Here is a 15,496-nt window from a genome sequence, read left to right as displayed (position 1 = left end):
TGAGCAAAATTTACATAACAGTATTGGCTTTCCTATGCTGATATCTCAGCCTAAATGATACATAACAGAAAATGGTGACAGACAACATTTTTTCATTTTCCTCTTCTTTCACTTGTCCTTAAAAAGCTGTCAAACAGCCAAACAAAATTACAATATATCCCTAGAATTAGTGTCTTTATAATACAGGCTTTTCAGTGTATGATTTTTGTTCACTACAGTAACTGTATTGTTCCTTATATAAGAGTAGAAAGGAATATACTGAATTTAATTATCAGGGAAGTTAAATCTTCTATTTTTAAGAGTCCCATTTCCAAGTTTCTTAAATGTCAGTTTTGTTTCCATGGAAGGGATGAACATGTATGTGACAGTTGAAGAAGTAATCTGCCCTATGTGTTTTGAAGATTTATTAATTGATTTATTTACCCTATTCTCCAGAAATTCTTAAGGTATATAGCAATTATAAAATGTTTCATCTCACTCTTGAATAATGTTCTGCAACGTTAGGAGCAATTGTTTATAATCATGTGTATTTACCAAATGTTGTTATTTTCCAGGAAATACAACAGATTGATAACATGTGTATGTAAGGTGTCATGAAGCTCACTCTTTTCTACATACCTGTATTTTGTAAAGTACATATGCCTGATTTCTGTGCAATGCCAGAAATGTATTTAAATTGCAGTTACTGATAAGCTAAAATGATAAATGTTTTATTTATATTTCATAGAACATAACAATGGGCTTGTTATTTAATCAGAAAGGGTTTGCTCACCACAGAGGAAATATCTCCTCAAATGAACACCCAGTGCTCCATTTACATTTCAGGTGAGATGAAAGTAAGCTTACAAAGTAGGAATGCAAAGTAAAGCTAAGTGATCACCTTTTGAAACAGTTTCTCCGGCTGAGAAATTCTCTTGACCAAGAATGTGCATAAGATTTGTCACAGGGTGGAGTATATTGCTAGTGCAGTTACCTAAAATTTCCTGCTACAGTGAAAAGAGGCAAAGGAATATAATTTCTTTGTTCCTGTAAAGTATGAGCCTGTTCTTGTTATTTTTGTTGTTAAGCTTATGTTTTCCCAAGTCTTCCATTTAACTTGTATTTAACTGTGGAATCTAAGGCAAAGTGAGTACTGTGCATTGGACACTCAACGTAATACAGGTATTTACATGCTGCATGCCTGAAAGTAGCATTATCTTACAGGAAGTTGTATAGAGAAAAATACTTTCCTCAAGTGTCCTAGTGTAGAGAACAGCATCCCTTGGATTTTACTATCTGTATTATGGTTGAAATACACAAATATATGTAACCACAGCTTTGGCAGAAAACTACAACTGGAGTGTATAAAACAGAAAACTTTGAAGCTGCAGCAAAAATATTTCCAAAGCATCAGTTCCTAACCTTGTCAACTGAAAGTGTAAGGAAACTCAGAACATTTAAATAAATGCATAGTCTGACAGCTTGATGAGACACCAAGTGAAAACTGAGTCCCAGTGTAGCCTGAGAATTGTGCACCTGATCACGTCCCTTCTTTCAGTTCATATCAGTCACTCCTTTACTTGCTATGGTGTGACTTGTTCATACAGCAAACTACTCAACAAAAATACTCAATACTCTGTAGAACCTCTTGCATAAAACCTGAAAGAATAACCTACAAAGACCATTCATTTAATTAGTTTTCATTAATTAAAATGGGATTAGTGCTTCAGGTAGAGAGTATAAAGTCTATCAAATGTAAGGTAACACTGTGGCACATTCTTTGCCCTGTTGTTCTTCTATTACTGTTCTCTATTTTAACTTTCAAAGATAAGCAGAATATTACAACTCAGGGCCTGTTTGTGCACAAAAGTCTGAAAAAAGCTAATTATTTTTTCTGTTGAATATTCATTTTTAATCTTAAATTGTAGGCTGTTTGGCTTTGCTTTTATTCTCAGCCAGTTTATGGGTTTGTCCTTCAAGGTCATTGAGAATTTTGAGAATACACAGATTTCAACTGCGCTCCAACCGCAGATGTAGGAATAGGAGGGACTAAAGATCCTGTGCCCATTAATATCCACAGCAAGGATCAGGTGTGCATATGGTTAAGGATGGCGACATTGACCATAATTCCCATAAAGTGAATTATGGGAAAGGTTGTGACCTTTCCTTTCCCTGTCAGTAGGGCTCAATAGATTTCTCCTCTCCCTGCTGAGTCAATAACCCTGATTCAGGCAGTATGCATTTGTACAGCAATACAACATATAGGTTATGACTTTAAACAGTCCTTTCTACATTAATATTTAATCCATATAGATGGGTGGATTGATACTGAAGAGAGGTTTTCTTAATCCATAAAGGTCTTTCATTCAAGAACTACTTTTTGTTGTCATATTTTGTGAAAATAATTTTGACCATGAAGAACAAGATAACATTTGATTTTATTTCAATTTTTTCCTGATACCAATAGACCTGGTGTACAGCTAGCTCTATTAAATATCACTACATCATATTTTTCACTCAGATTTGCAATATGTGTGTTTGTAGAGGCAGAATTCAGCTAGAGCATGACTATTGCAAGAGAAATGGTTTTTAAACAGAATGTCTTGGTTAAAAAGTCAGAATCCCATGCCACAGTGTCAGTGATTGGGTTGATGACACATGAGTTCAGATTTATCCCATATGGGTTTAGGAAGTTAAAAAGGCACTTTAAGTGAAGAGTGTAATGTTTTCCTTACAGTCTCATAAAGAAACAAGTTCATAAGAAATAAAATCATTCATGAAATGCCTTTCCTTTATTGATTAGATAAGAATTCTGGCTTAGCTGCCCTCCTAAATTTTATGTTTCAGCTAAATCTCTAGAGCTACACAGGGTGTGTCTTGTCCTCCTCACTGTGTGCACTAGAGTTGGGATTTGTGATCTTCTGTGACTGGGATCCTGGAAGATTTGGAAAGGGGCTGCCATGATTCCAGATACCAATGAGAGCTTTCTAAGCATTCCTGAAATTTATTGCATAAAAAAGAATTTTATGAATTTTTTTCAAGAAATGGTGTTTAGATATTACAGTACCTGGTCTTTCTTTCACTGTCACTAGAGTAGTTTATTTCTGGGAGATTATTTGGAGCCCTTGGAGGATTTTCATATGTTTTCTCAATTATTCTAAAATAAAAAAGAAACCACACAACAAGAAAATAAGCAATTTTTAGAAATCTTTTTCAGCTATACAGTTTTAATTTACACTTACAGTCATGAATGCAGAAGCTTGGACTAGAAGAAGTAGGTAAAAGCAATTTAGCTTATTTTGGTTAAATCATTGCTGATGAAAAATAATGCAGTCACTGACCTATAATTTTTAGTCCTCCTTTATGCTGATATATTAATATATATTCATATTGCAAACTTCATCTAACTTTAATTGAACTCTAATTTTCTCAAAGTGCCCACTGAAGTTTTCACCTGGGCAATAATCTCTCAGATGTTGATAGCATTCCACATTTTCTTGTCAGTATTCCATAATGTTGTATTCTTAGGCTTACTATATTTTAGTTCCAAATTTTCTTTTTTTTTTTTGATATACTAAAGTTATGTTTTTATTAGAAATTACCAACTAAACAGACACATAGACTCGTTTCAAAAAGCAGGACTACGATTCAAGCAAGAGAAACCTCCTCCTGCAGTTTTCCCTGCCACAGGCAAACAAACATAAAAATAGACCTTGTCATACAAATTATGGGATATCAGGAATAAGTGCTAATAATGTTTCTGATGATTTTACAAAGCAGCTCAGACAAAGGCTGCTCTTATTTGGTTCTGCCAGAGGTTATACTCTGGAACAACATGATCATTTTCTGCCTTAACTCTGGATGTGTGGGCTGTAGCTTGATTATTTCAGTGAGCTTGCCAAGGACAGAGGCTCTGCTGAACGACCCTCACTCAGTGCTTTTGCTGCTTTATATGCAGAGCAAGGCTGCGGGAAGCAGCACCTCCTTTGTGCCCAACTCCTGATGGGGCAGGCCCCTGCCAGAACTGAAAGAGAAACTCATTCACTGGAGATGCTCAGTATATGCTTCCCTGGTCAGACTGTCGAGTGGAACTGCTGGGATAAAAATATTTTCTATTAAAATAGCAAAAACTGCCTATCTATACAAATAACTACATTCTCCCTCTTCATGTGAATATACAACAAAATGGAAGAGTCAAAAAAGACACCATCAGAATGGCACCTAAAACCATACTACTAACCTCACTTTAATTGTCCAAAATGGATCCTAGCTTTTGTAAATAATGAAATCCAGTAGCAGTAAAGCCTTTATACTAGGAATGCATTTTCTTATATTTGTTTGAGATGCCAGCAGCTGAATTCACAAAACACTTAGATAAGCACAAAAATACTTAGGAGAATCTGTTCACTAGTCATTTTCATTCTCCACGAGAGATTATATGTTTGAGTCATTGCTTATCAAAATACATGCAACTTTATTGTTATATTTGGTTAATCAGGCACATTTTAGAAATAATACAGATATCTTACACAGGGTAAATTCTGTTTGCCTGTAAAAGGAATTCATATTTTCTGGTTCGACTAAACAACTACAAGTCTTGATATTTGATCATTAAACTTTAGAGGGAATTATGCATTGATTCTCACCGCTTTTTACTTTGGTCATCAGCAGACTTTACTTCAGTGTGATCTCCAAGGTCCTCATCTCTGAAAGTGAGAAAGACCTTAGAATTAATAAAAGTATTTTCTTTAATCCAAACATATTAAATGGTCTAAATTATTTATGTTGAAGAAGAAAAAAATAAAACGGTATGATTTTCCCAGGTAAGACTCCTGACTACAACAAGTTATCTGTTCAGCCTTCAATATTTTTCAGTTTCTTTCCAATGTGACACTGCAAAAGAATTACAAATGGCTCAGAAAAGTCAAGTCCATTATAGTGTTGTAGGATAATTCAGGCTGGAATTCAGGGACTTCAGGACCTCTCTGGTCCAACCTTCTGCTCAAGACAGAGGTAGCACTGAGGCCAGACCAGGCTGCACAAGTATTTTTCTAGTTGGGTCTTGAAAACCTTCAAGGAGAGAGATGGCACAACCTCTCCAAGCAAGCTACTCCAGTGCTGGACAGCTGTCCATACAGCCAGTCAGAATGTCTTGTGTTTCAGCTCATGGCCACTGTGTCACATCATGGTGCCACACTACCAGTGAAGGTCCTGCCTACCTCTTCCAAACTGACTGTGACTCTGTCATTTGAACTTGGGAGCTGACTTTCATTCAGTTCAGGCATCAGTACCATGAGCTATGGAAATGGCTATCAAAGTGTGTCCCTTGCTTTGATGTCATTATCCAGTCCAAATCTCTCTTCCAACTGCTGTTATCTAGAGTTGTGTACGATCTCTAGGTCTGTGTGGTCACATTTATGGCAGTAACTCATCAATCATTGCCTGTGAAAAAGCTGATTTCATATAATAAATTTCATGTGTTAACATATGTCAGGCATATAAAATATAATTTTACATTCATATTGTATATTAAATGCTCTGTAATAAAAAATATTACCCATTGACAAATTAAGTTTGAAGAAAGGTCACTGCTGTACTCATTTGAAAACAAATAAAAATATAATTAATTTTACTGAACAGAACGTATTAATACCAATATCCAATCCACCATAAATATTTTATAAGTATAAAAGAGGCAGATTATGCAGGCTTACCTCTTATTTTTCTGATCAGCAGTGTTTCTTTCAGTCAAATCTGAAAGGTCTTTTCCTCTGAAAAAAACAAAAACAAATAGAACTGTTAAGATATTACCTCTATCTAGGAAGGGATAAAGTGTCATAAAAGAAAGAAATATATCTATGCACACATTTAAGAGAAAGAAAGTAAACTTTTAGTTAATTTTATGTTCAAAATTTGCAAAAACTAATGTTCTTGAAGAAAATATGTTTGTAATTTTCCCCTAGCAAGGGAAAGTTCTGTACTATTTATTTATTTATAAAAATTATTATATAGTACATCAAAGAAAATAAAAATGCTTGTTTAAATTGTAATAATTCTGTAGTTTAAGACAGTTCTTTGCCCATCAAGACAGTGAAGAAGAAACTTGAACTTTCAAAGAATTTAGAATTCATTTACAGATTCCAAGTAGCTTAATCCATGTTTGCATCATTTATTTGCAATAATGAATTTTTATTTAAGTGAAGAAACTTCAGCTTCTAAAGATAACACCTAAATATATGGCCAAAGGTCCAAAATTTCACTTCTCGAATGACAAGAAATTACCTTTGTGTGTCATCATGGTTAACAATTAAAGCACTGATCATGTCTGTATTTACATTGAAAATGTTAGTATCTGAACACTCACATATTTTACACATAAGGAAACTTTTTTCTAAATACAGTTGAACTAGAGGCTAGGTTTTCTTCTATTTTCTTTATTATTTTAAAATGGTTCAATGAATTCAAGAATGGAATGACTTATGAAAATACTGTAAGAAAAACCCCATAGTTCTCTTTGGCTAGAAGTAAAGAGCAAAACAGAAGGCCAAGTTAGCTCTTTGAAATTCCTAATTTGGTCTCTTCAATTCATTATAGGCTTAAAACTTTGGATACTACTAAAATTCAGTAGTGTCTCAAAGCCTTGTACTCTATCCTAATAAATTCTCTGTGAATTAACATTAAAAAAAAAAGATACCCAACCTAGAGTTTAGTGCTAAATGTGTATCTGTATGTATGCCTATGTGTGCATATATGTAAGATTTTCTACTGTAATATACATGATCACAGGTTGGCATTTATCTGCTGTTACTGTTTAGAACATGGTTCTTGAAATTTATCTGCAGAGTATCAGTGCTCAATGTGACAAATACTACACAGCTCTCACTAGCACAGTGCCCCACCAGTTCCTCCCTTTCTCTGTGCTGAAGGGCTGCTTGCAGACCTCCAGAAACTTGGCTTGAAACTCACTGAACTGACACACTGTTCAAAAAAGAAAATTCAAAATTTCTTTCTTTATGGATGACTTTCCTTGCTGATTGAAATGCTTTGTTACACCTTGCTGGGCAACACATCATTCCTGAGTTCTAAAATCTTTTGCTTACTGTCTCTTCTCTAACCATATCAAAATATTTCAGTGATAGTTTAATTGTGGAAACATGTAAGGGCTGTATGGAAGTTTCCCATAGGTCGTACTGGTTTGGCTGAAAGTAGACTTGCCAGTGAATTAATCTGTATTTCTGTATTCATCTTTCTGTATTAAGGAATGCTACTTATATATATATATTATACTATAAACATTTTACAGGTTAGCCACATTACCTTTCTTGATATTCTCATAGTTGCAAACTACTCACTGCCTTAGAAAAGTAGGGCCTGAGGAACTTTAAACACTTACTCCTTGTCACTTGTGAAAGAACTTGAATTCGCTTTGCTGAGGTTATTGAGGTCTTGGTTCCTTTAGAGACAGAACAAAACCCAGATCAAATCACAACCAATATAGCCAGCTGTCAATTAGTCAAATTAAATACTCATTTTAAGAAATATTATAATTGACACATTCTTTATGGAAGAGAAATGTAACTGATGACAATCATTTTAGTAATTCAAAGGTATTCATAGATACAGCAATATGCCCACCATATGCACATTAAGCACATCTCTTCCTGGAATAAATACACCAAATTATGTTTTGGAAAAAAAAGTTATGCTTAGTGCTACTGTCAAAAAGGATAACTCCTGCTGAACATGCATTGTGGACAACTTCAAAGACTGTCTGACCTCAAACCTGCTATGATACAAGAAAAAATCTTTACCAAGTAGTACAATCAACCAAGTACTCCCAATATGTGTGTGAATCATATCTTGCCTAAAAAGTGATTATGGACGAAGTATTTCTGTCTAAATAAAAAAAAAAAAGTCCTTTTGTCTATTTGGTAGGCTCTCTAGACCAGCTCCTTCCCAAGTAAACTCTCACTTCTCACAAGAAATGTCATATTTAAACTGAGGGGTGCCGTGATCTGGTTACATCCACTGGTTCTTGCTTTTCCACACAGGGATAGAATGTCATTTATCATTACTATCTGATGTAAGGAAAAAAATCTTCCTTTAATTACATCTTGTTGGTTAATTATTTTCCCTTTTTCAATATACTAACATTCAACATATATTAATGTAACAAAACTATTAAAAATAGAAATGTAAATTAATGTATTCTACACTTTTTGAATGATATTTTTGTAGTATCATGGCAAAACATGGAGTGTTGCTTTGAGTACCTTTATTTTCCTTCAAAGTATTGCACTGGTGTTAACATTTCTGTAAAATACTTCATTTCTGTGAAAATGCATTTTCAAAAGGCAAACTCCTCTACTTGGAAATTTTCCAGCAGCTTTACCTAAAAAGCTACCATCTAGTAACATTAGCTCACTACAAAAAAATTATAATTTTACTCCTCAAAATAAAGCAATGGGGAAAGAATGATGCCTTTGATGATATAACCTCCTATAGGACCTGTTATATAACCTGGCAGACAACAATGTTCCATATGTTTCTTTACTGACTTTTCATTCTGACCTTTTCTGTCATGAAACAATATCTCCATGGAACATGTAGGTAGCCTTTTCATATTTCTTCTTGCTCATATTTGTGAGATTTGGGGCTGCCTTTGATAAGATTGTCAAGATCTCCATTTGTTTAGGAATTAAACAGTTCAGTGCAAGGAGAGTCGACTGCCATTTAGCTAGAATTATATACCAGTCATTAATAAACTATATACTCATGGAAAATCTCTTTATATTGTGACAGACTTAACACATTTCAGAGAATTCCTTCAGAAACTGAAGCCTTGCAGTTATCCAAAAATATCCTTTCCTTGGTGAACTGTATGGCAAATTGCTTCCTCACTATGTGAAGGTAGCAACACTAAAATTATAGTAAGTGTAAATATGAACTCAAGTACTTACTTAACTTATATTTTTGCAACTTCTATTGAAAAAAAAAACAACAAACTCAGCTGTGCATGTCTGGCTTGAGTAAATATGCATTATTATTCTTGTCTTTTGCATCCTCCATGTCTTTCTGTTCTTAGAGGTATTTTAAATATTCACTTCAAGTCTTCTCTAAAGTCTACTGAAGGTTTGAAGTTGCAGCAATCTCAGTTATGATCTTTATGTGCTGTGCAACCTGCACATATAAGTCAGCCTCAGTACTGTATTTTCACCCAAAACATAGGAAGCAGATTTAAGGCTCCTGTTCATTCTGATTGCAATCACAGGATTATGTGCAGTTTACTCAGCACAGTTTTCAGTAACCTTTCTGCTGACTTCTGCTGCCTTTCTCAGCATGGAGCAATGGAAAAGCTGTGACAGTAGCAAAGCTGTGCCCTGCAGGCCACTGTGTCTGCACCCTCCCATGTCTGATTATCAAAAGCATGTAAGCATTTGCAGAACCAAATCCCAGTGTGCTTCCAATGAGATTTAACTCAGTAATACAGATATGTTTGAAATTTTTACTCGTGGTGTAGATGTAAAATATTCTATTCACTTTTTTTATGATTTTCAATTTAATAGTTTTAATAATTCCTGTGGGTTCTTCTTTCAGAATTAGATACCTTAATTGAAGAAGCCTTCCTATAAAAATATTCCAATACAATGCAGATAAAATATGCTCCCACAACAACACCCAAATACTAGAACTTTCTGTGTTAATCTTTGTAAGAAATGTTAAAATATCTCAGTATTATTGTATCAAATACTACATAATTACATGAATAATGCTACAGAAATGTATTTTAGAACACTGGGAAGTTTCATCACCTATATATTTGTTCTTATAGGTAGCAACTTTCTGTCAAAAGGGGGGCAAGAAATTCCTTTGAGATGAGCAGGAAAGATTCTGGCTCTAAGACATGTTCTTTTTAAGTTTTCACATGTATTTTAACACTCTTCCCACATAACTTTACATTTTTTTACCTTAAATTGTTCTGTTCACTTTGCACAGAGTTTTCAAAAAAAGAATGACACTTATCTAAAATAGTTCAAATCTGGCCTACTGCCTGTTTGGAAATAATGGAGGAAAGAAATTTCCAATAATTTAAGACTTAATCCTTCAGAAATGCATGTAGTAGTCCACATTAATCCTTGGTGCAACTCAATGGATAGATGAGTTAGTTCCCTTCTGTAATCTTTAAATCATCATGACTTTGTAGCCAACAGCATTTTGTTACTTCCTCTCACATTATTCTGCTCTTGTTAGTGCTTTGGGTATCCCAGTGCACTGACTAGCTTGCAAGAAGATTTTACTTGCTATCTAGGTGAGGCTACATGTGCCCTCCTTGTCATCTACAGCCTAATTCATAGAACACCAACCCTGAAGGGTCCTAATAAGTGAACAGAAACAGTTGCTGCTGCAGATTGCAGCACAAAAATACAAGCAGGCTGACCTGTTCAGCTACACATTATGGCTCCTACAAAAGAAAAGTTCTGTAAAAGAGAACCTTGGAAGATATTAATTTATTGTACACTTCTCAAACTTTCAGCCCCAGGAAACATCTTGACATGACTGCAGCAAGTAACCAGGACTGATGTCCTGCAAGTTCTTTGCCTTGAGATGGCTGGCTTATTGCAAAGTAGAGGTCATAGGGATGCACAACTGCAAGCTGCTGGTTCAAGCATAGTTCACGTTATTGGCAACTGAAATTAAAGAGCTGTTGTATAACTCAGAATTTATCTGATTGTGCTCAGGGCATACTTTTGCTGACTTTTTAAATCTCCCTTTGTTAGCAAAGCTACGTTTACTTTAGCATTAGCACACAGCACTATCAACCAGTGTTGATATTAGAACATAATCCAGCCTCCTATTAAAAATTAGAGTAGATCTGCATTACAGAACCTAAACAAAATTTCAGGTAAGGTTTCATTTGAGAGTTGCTACTGTGTTAAAAATCAGCAATATAACTTACATCTTTTTTAATACTTCTATAAGAGAGGATAAGTAGTAAAGTAGAAAAAGACTAAACTACATTCCTACATTAAAAAAGCTCCTTGAATATCAGAGTATCAGATGCAGTGAAAGGGTGCTGTGGAGAAGGATTTCCAGTTTCAAATATAATTTGCACTTGAAAATATAAACTATTTTTGTGTCCAAGGGTGGCTGAACTGAATTCATACTTCTCACATTTGTCAACAACTTTTTAAAACATAGATGATGATGGAAAACAGCAGCATCAAACTTCAATACAAAGCAGTTTAGACAAACTAGGGGGAATATCTTTCAAATACGGTAGGTGGCTTGTAATAGATGTTGACATTTTTCATAGGTCATTCCAAAGGATGCCACCTCCAAGTATAGTATTTTCTGAGACAGCCATTAAATCCCTGTGAACATTCTGCCCAGGGTGAGTGTTTTTGAAATGGATGAGGATGAGGTAGGTCAGACAGCCTGCCAGGAGGAGAATATATAATTTGCTCACAAGTTTAATAGGATGAAATATTTTAATAAAGACTCAGGACATGGCTAGAAGTTTTTAGGAGCACCTAACTAAGGATAACTAATATTCATTTTTATATTCTACCTAATAATACTTGGAATGGCAGTACAGAAGATTTTGTATTGCATATTGTACAAAAGGCTCTCAAGTACTGAAGAAAACAAATTAATTTATTAGAAAATAGAAATATTAAGATTGGGATTAAGACCTAGGTATGGTTGTCATTGTTAAAGTATGGAAGACAATTCTCTTGATTCATTTACTTTTCTGTTTGTAAGTGACCAGCTCCTAAAAAAAAAAAAAAAAAAAAAAAAGCCTATTCTGTCTTTAACAACATTTTTGCAGAAAAATGCACAAAATAGCACTGTGAATCTAAAGAAAGCCCTGCCCTGAAGAATTGGAAAACTCAAGTGCAGCTGCTGTGGGCCTTATACTATAGACTTGTTAGCCATGAAATTTGCTGCTGCTCTCTGCTATTTTGCCTCTAGCTGCTTGTGTAAAATGGGATTAGAAATATGACAACTAATGAAGACAGTCCAGCAGAATAAAAGACTAGCAAAGAGCGTAAGTAAAGTAGGTTTAAAAAAAGCTGTCAAGGCAGACTGCATGCAAAATGTATGGCTCAGCTTATCCAGGGACTCCTCTTCTGCCATAGCTTGGATCCATATGCCTCTCAGACACAAGCAGAAAGGGAAATTATATAAGGCTTATGTGACAAACTCTACAGAAATCAGTTAAATTTCAAAAGCTTAATACCTCTGATCCTATATCAATACCAGCAAATGTTCCCTCTTTGTGGAACAAGTGTGGTTTACGTTACCTGATTCTATTAATGTTAGCTATCTCATGCCTTCCTTGATTAAATGTATAAAAGATCTATAGACATTTTCTGTAAGCAGTCTTTAAAAGTAGAAAAATTAATGTAATGTGTAATTGCAAAGTGTGATTTTTTTTTCCTTTTATGCTCTGTATCAAAAAGTTAGAGAAATTGAATTGTCTACATTTTGCTTTGCTTTTCAGTCTGCATTTGATTTCTAACTCAGTTCACTTGAGATAGATAATACTATACCTTTCAGTCCTTCTGCTCTGTAATCTGTGCTTGTGAATCTCACTTATTTCAGATAGTAGTTCTGAAATTCTGGTGTAAGTGGTGAAAAGTCAGATCACCATCAAAAAGAAAAATATAAATTAATCTGATCCACACATTCAAGCACATCTTCTGTTTTCTTGAGGTTTTTTTTAATCTTGAAAGCATGCAGATAAAGTTTCAATCAGGAAACATGAATTACACTTACAAAAAAGCTTTAGTGATGTTTTTCTTTAGTGAAAGCAATGAAAATCAAATTATAATATTTGTATTTTAAAATTCTGAAGGCAATGAAGAAAGCACCAATGCAAATAGACTGTCCTTAATGCTGCGGTGGAATTGAAGTTGATCCTAGACATGTGGGAGTGAAAAAATTTTAAACAGATCACAGCTAAGCTCTTGAACCTCAAGGATCAGGAAGCAGAGTATGAGCCCATGACTCTCTCATTATTTAGTGAATACTTACCTAACCTGTAAAAATCCTGAGCCTCCATTTAGTTCCAAATGTTCTCTAATTCTTGAAGGCATTCTTGCCTTATTACCGAGAATTTTATCATCCATCTTTGCTGCTACACCAACAGTTGCCATACTGTTGGTGTAGCATCAATATTGTGTTATTCTATGGACTAGAAAACTGAAGGACCATGCATATTTCAGACCTGTTGGAATGCCTCTAATGACTGCGGCACTTGATGTCAAATGCAGGGATACTCAGTGAGGTTTTGAATTTAGTCACTCTGTCATCATTGACATAATCATGAGCAATCCAGAGGCAACTTTATTAAAGGAATCATGCACAGTATTTTAAATAGATCTGCATCTGTTTTCTGATTAAAAGCCCTGAATTATAAAAACTACTGAGATGACTCCCTATTTCTAATATATGGTACGATATAATAAAATATATATAATATGTTTAAATGTGATACCAAACAAGTTGCATCTGATGTCCCTTCTTCAGTGATCTCTCCCTGTTGACCTAAAAAGCATTCTAGTCAACAGCTTCTTCTTCTGACATGATAGGAAAAGAACACAATGAGAAAGTCTGGCTAAAACCATAAGGACATTTTTGAATTAGTCATATCAACGTAGCAGAAGACAAAAATAACCAATTGCCAAGTGGGCCTTCCAATGCTGAAATAAAAGAATTGGTCTAGAGTATATTAAACAAGTCAGCCATCTTACTGACTGTAAAGTTTAGGATCATGGGCCCAGCTGAATTTTGATCCTCTGTTATGGCTGCTTTACTGTCCCTGTAAATCCCTGTCCATCAGCTTTTGTCAAGTATAACTGAGGATGAATAAAGGAACTTTTTGAGAGAAGATTGGCATTTATCCTGGAGCAGGGTGCATTTCCTTTCATATTGCTATGCTCACTAATCAGTGCCAGAAGCCCTCACTCAGACCTTTCATCAATAACAGATGAGAGTTAGGGGACAGAAGACTGCAGTCAACTGTGAAAACCAATTTATAATATGCCAAAACAAGTGTAATGCTTAGCCCAGAGGATTTTGGAGTTATATACAGAGGAAGAAGCTGTTGATCAGAATGTTTTATAGGAGACAGACTGGGAAAGATCACTGGAAAAAGACAACTTATTCCATTTTTCTGGAAGGATATGTATCACCCTGTAAACACTGTATTAAATTTCCATTTAGGAATAAGGGGCTTGGATCTCGTCACAGAAGCTGTGCAACAGTGAAACATTTGTATTAACATGCAGAAAAGCTGCAAACCAGTGTTACAGTGAATGCCAAATCTATCAGGAAGGAGCCTGTCACCTTCTGCTGAAATGCAAAAAAAAACCAAAACAAAACAAACAAACCTAGAAATTACTGTATTGATTTGTATTATCAAAAACAGTTCAAAAAGTGTAAAGCGACTTCACTTTACCATAAAGAAACAATTGTCATTGTAACAAAAGCAAGCTAGTGAATTATGGGAGTGCTTATGTGAGTTCTGTTTCAGTATCCTTGCTTCCAACAACTTTTGAGGGACACAGGTGTCCTCCAGAACATTTTAGAGGTCTCTAGATGGTCTAGCTAAAAGTCAAAGCAAATAAAAGACATCCCAAAGGAAAAGTCATACAGGAATTACTCATGTAGAAGCCATGCCTTTAAATTTTGGCCATCTAAACCTTAGTCCAACCTAAGATAATTCCTATGAATATTTCTTGTGGCTCTTTGGAATTGCATATCTTACAGACTTGCAGAATGGTTTGGGTTGGACCTAAAAGACCATCCAGTTCCAACCCCCGTGCCGTGGGCAGGGACACATTTCACTAGGCCAGGCTGCTCAAAGATCCATCCAACCTGGCCCTGAACACTTCCAGGGATGGCAGTCTAATGAGAACACATAATTAGCCAATGTCTCAAAATGCACCTACATGTTCTTTCAATTTTGAGCTTTACGCAGCTCTAGAACAAGAAAGGTTTTGTCCATAAATGTTCGTTTAGGAGACCTGACATCATGGTTTTAATTCCATTGGTTTGGAAAATTCCATGTCAATAACAATTCACTAACTTTTTCTTTTAATACAACCCCTGCAACTTATCTTTTTTCTACTTTTAAAAGTTCCCAGCTGTTGATAGACACAGGAATGTCAGTCCTTATTACAAGTTAGTTTAAGCACAGGTAATTAATGTGTTCTTCTTTCACAATCTATTGCAATGAGAACTGGGAAAACATCTTGGGTAAAATAGGAATATCCTTAAAAAGGAGCACAGTACACACAGATTTACAGTATTGTCTGAATTTCCTACTACCTGAGAGAAGTAATAATAGTGAGTTATCCTGTACACTAGGGAAGAAACTTGTACAGGAGCAAGAATATAGGATTCTCTTAATTATGCCAGAAATTTTATTCTAGCCCCTTGTTTCTGTTCCCTAAAAATTGCCTGTCTCACCCACATATTTACAAATAAACACCTGAAATATTTTCTTCAA

The 15,496-nt window shown here is 35.0% G+C and overlaps 1 protein-coding gene across 7 annotated transcripts in view; it reads right to left on the bottom strand.

The window, feature by feature from the left end:
* SCEL (sciellin) overlaps positions 1-15,496 on the bottom strand; it is a 138,141-nt gene that overhangs the window by 5,637 nt on the left and 117,008 nt on the right. For all 7 annotated transcript variants that reach the window (XM_068182410.1, XM_068182412.1, XM_068182415.1 and 4 more), the window contains 4 exons: positions 7,373-7,432; positions 5,694-5,750; positions 4,626-4,685; positions 3,047-3,136 (listed from right to left, as the gene is read on the bottom strand). In XM_068182410.1, the coding sequence (XP_068038511.1) occupies positions 3,047-3,136; positions 4,626-4,685; positions 5,694-5,750; positions 7,373-7,432 (267 nt within the window). The remainder of the gene's footprint in view (positions 1-3,046; positions 3,137-4,625; positions 4,686-5,693; positions 5,751-7,372; positions 7,433-15,496) is intronic.

Source organism: Anomalospiza imberbis, chromosome 2, assembly GCF_031753505.1.
Source record: "Anomalospiza imberbis isolate Cuckoo-Finch-1a 21T00152 chromosome 2, ASM3175350v1, whole genome shotgun sequence".
NCBI classification, from domain to species: Eukaryota; Metazoa; Chordata; class Aves; order Passeriformes; family Viduidae; genus Anomalospiza; species Anomalospiza imberbis.
Note: the sequence above shows the minus strand (reverse complement) of the source record. Positions and strands in the feature narration are given on the sequence as shown.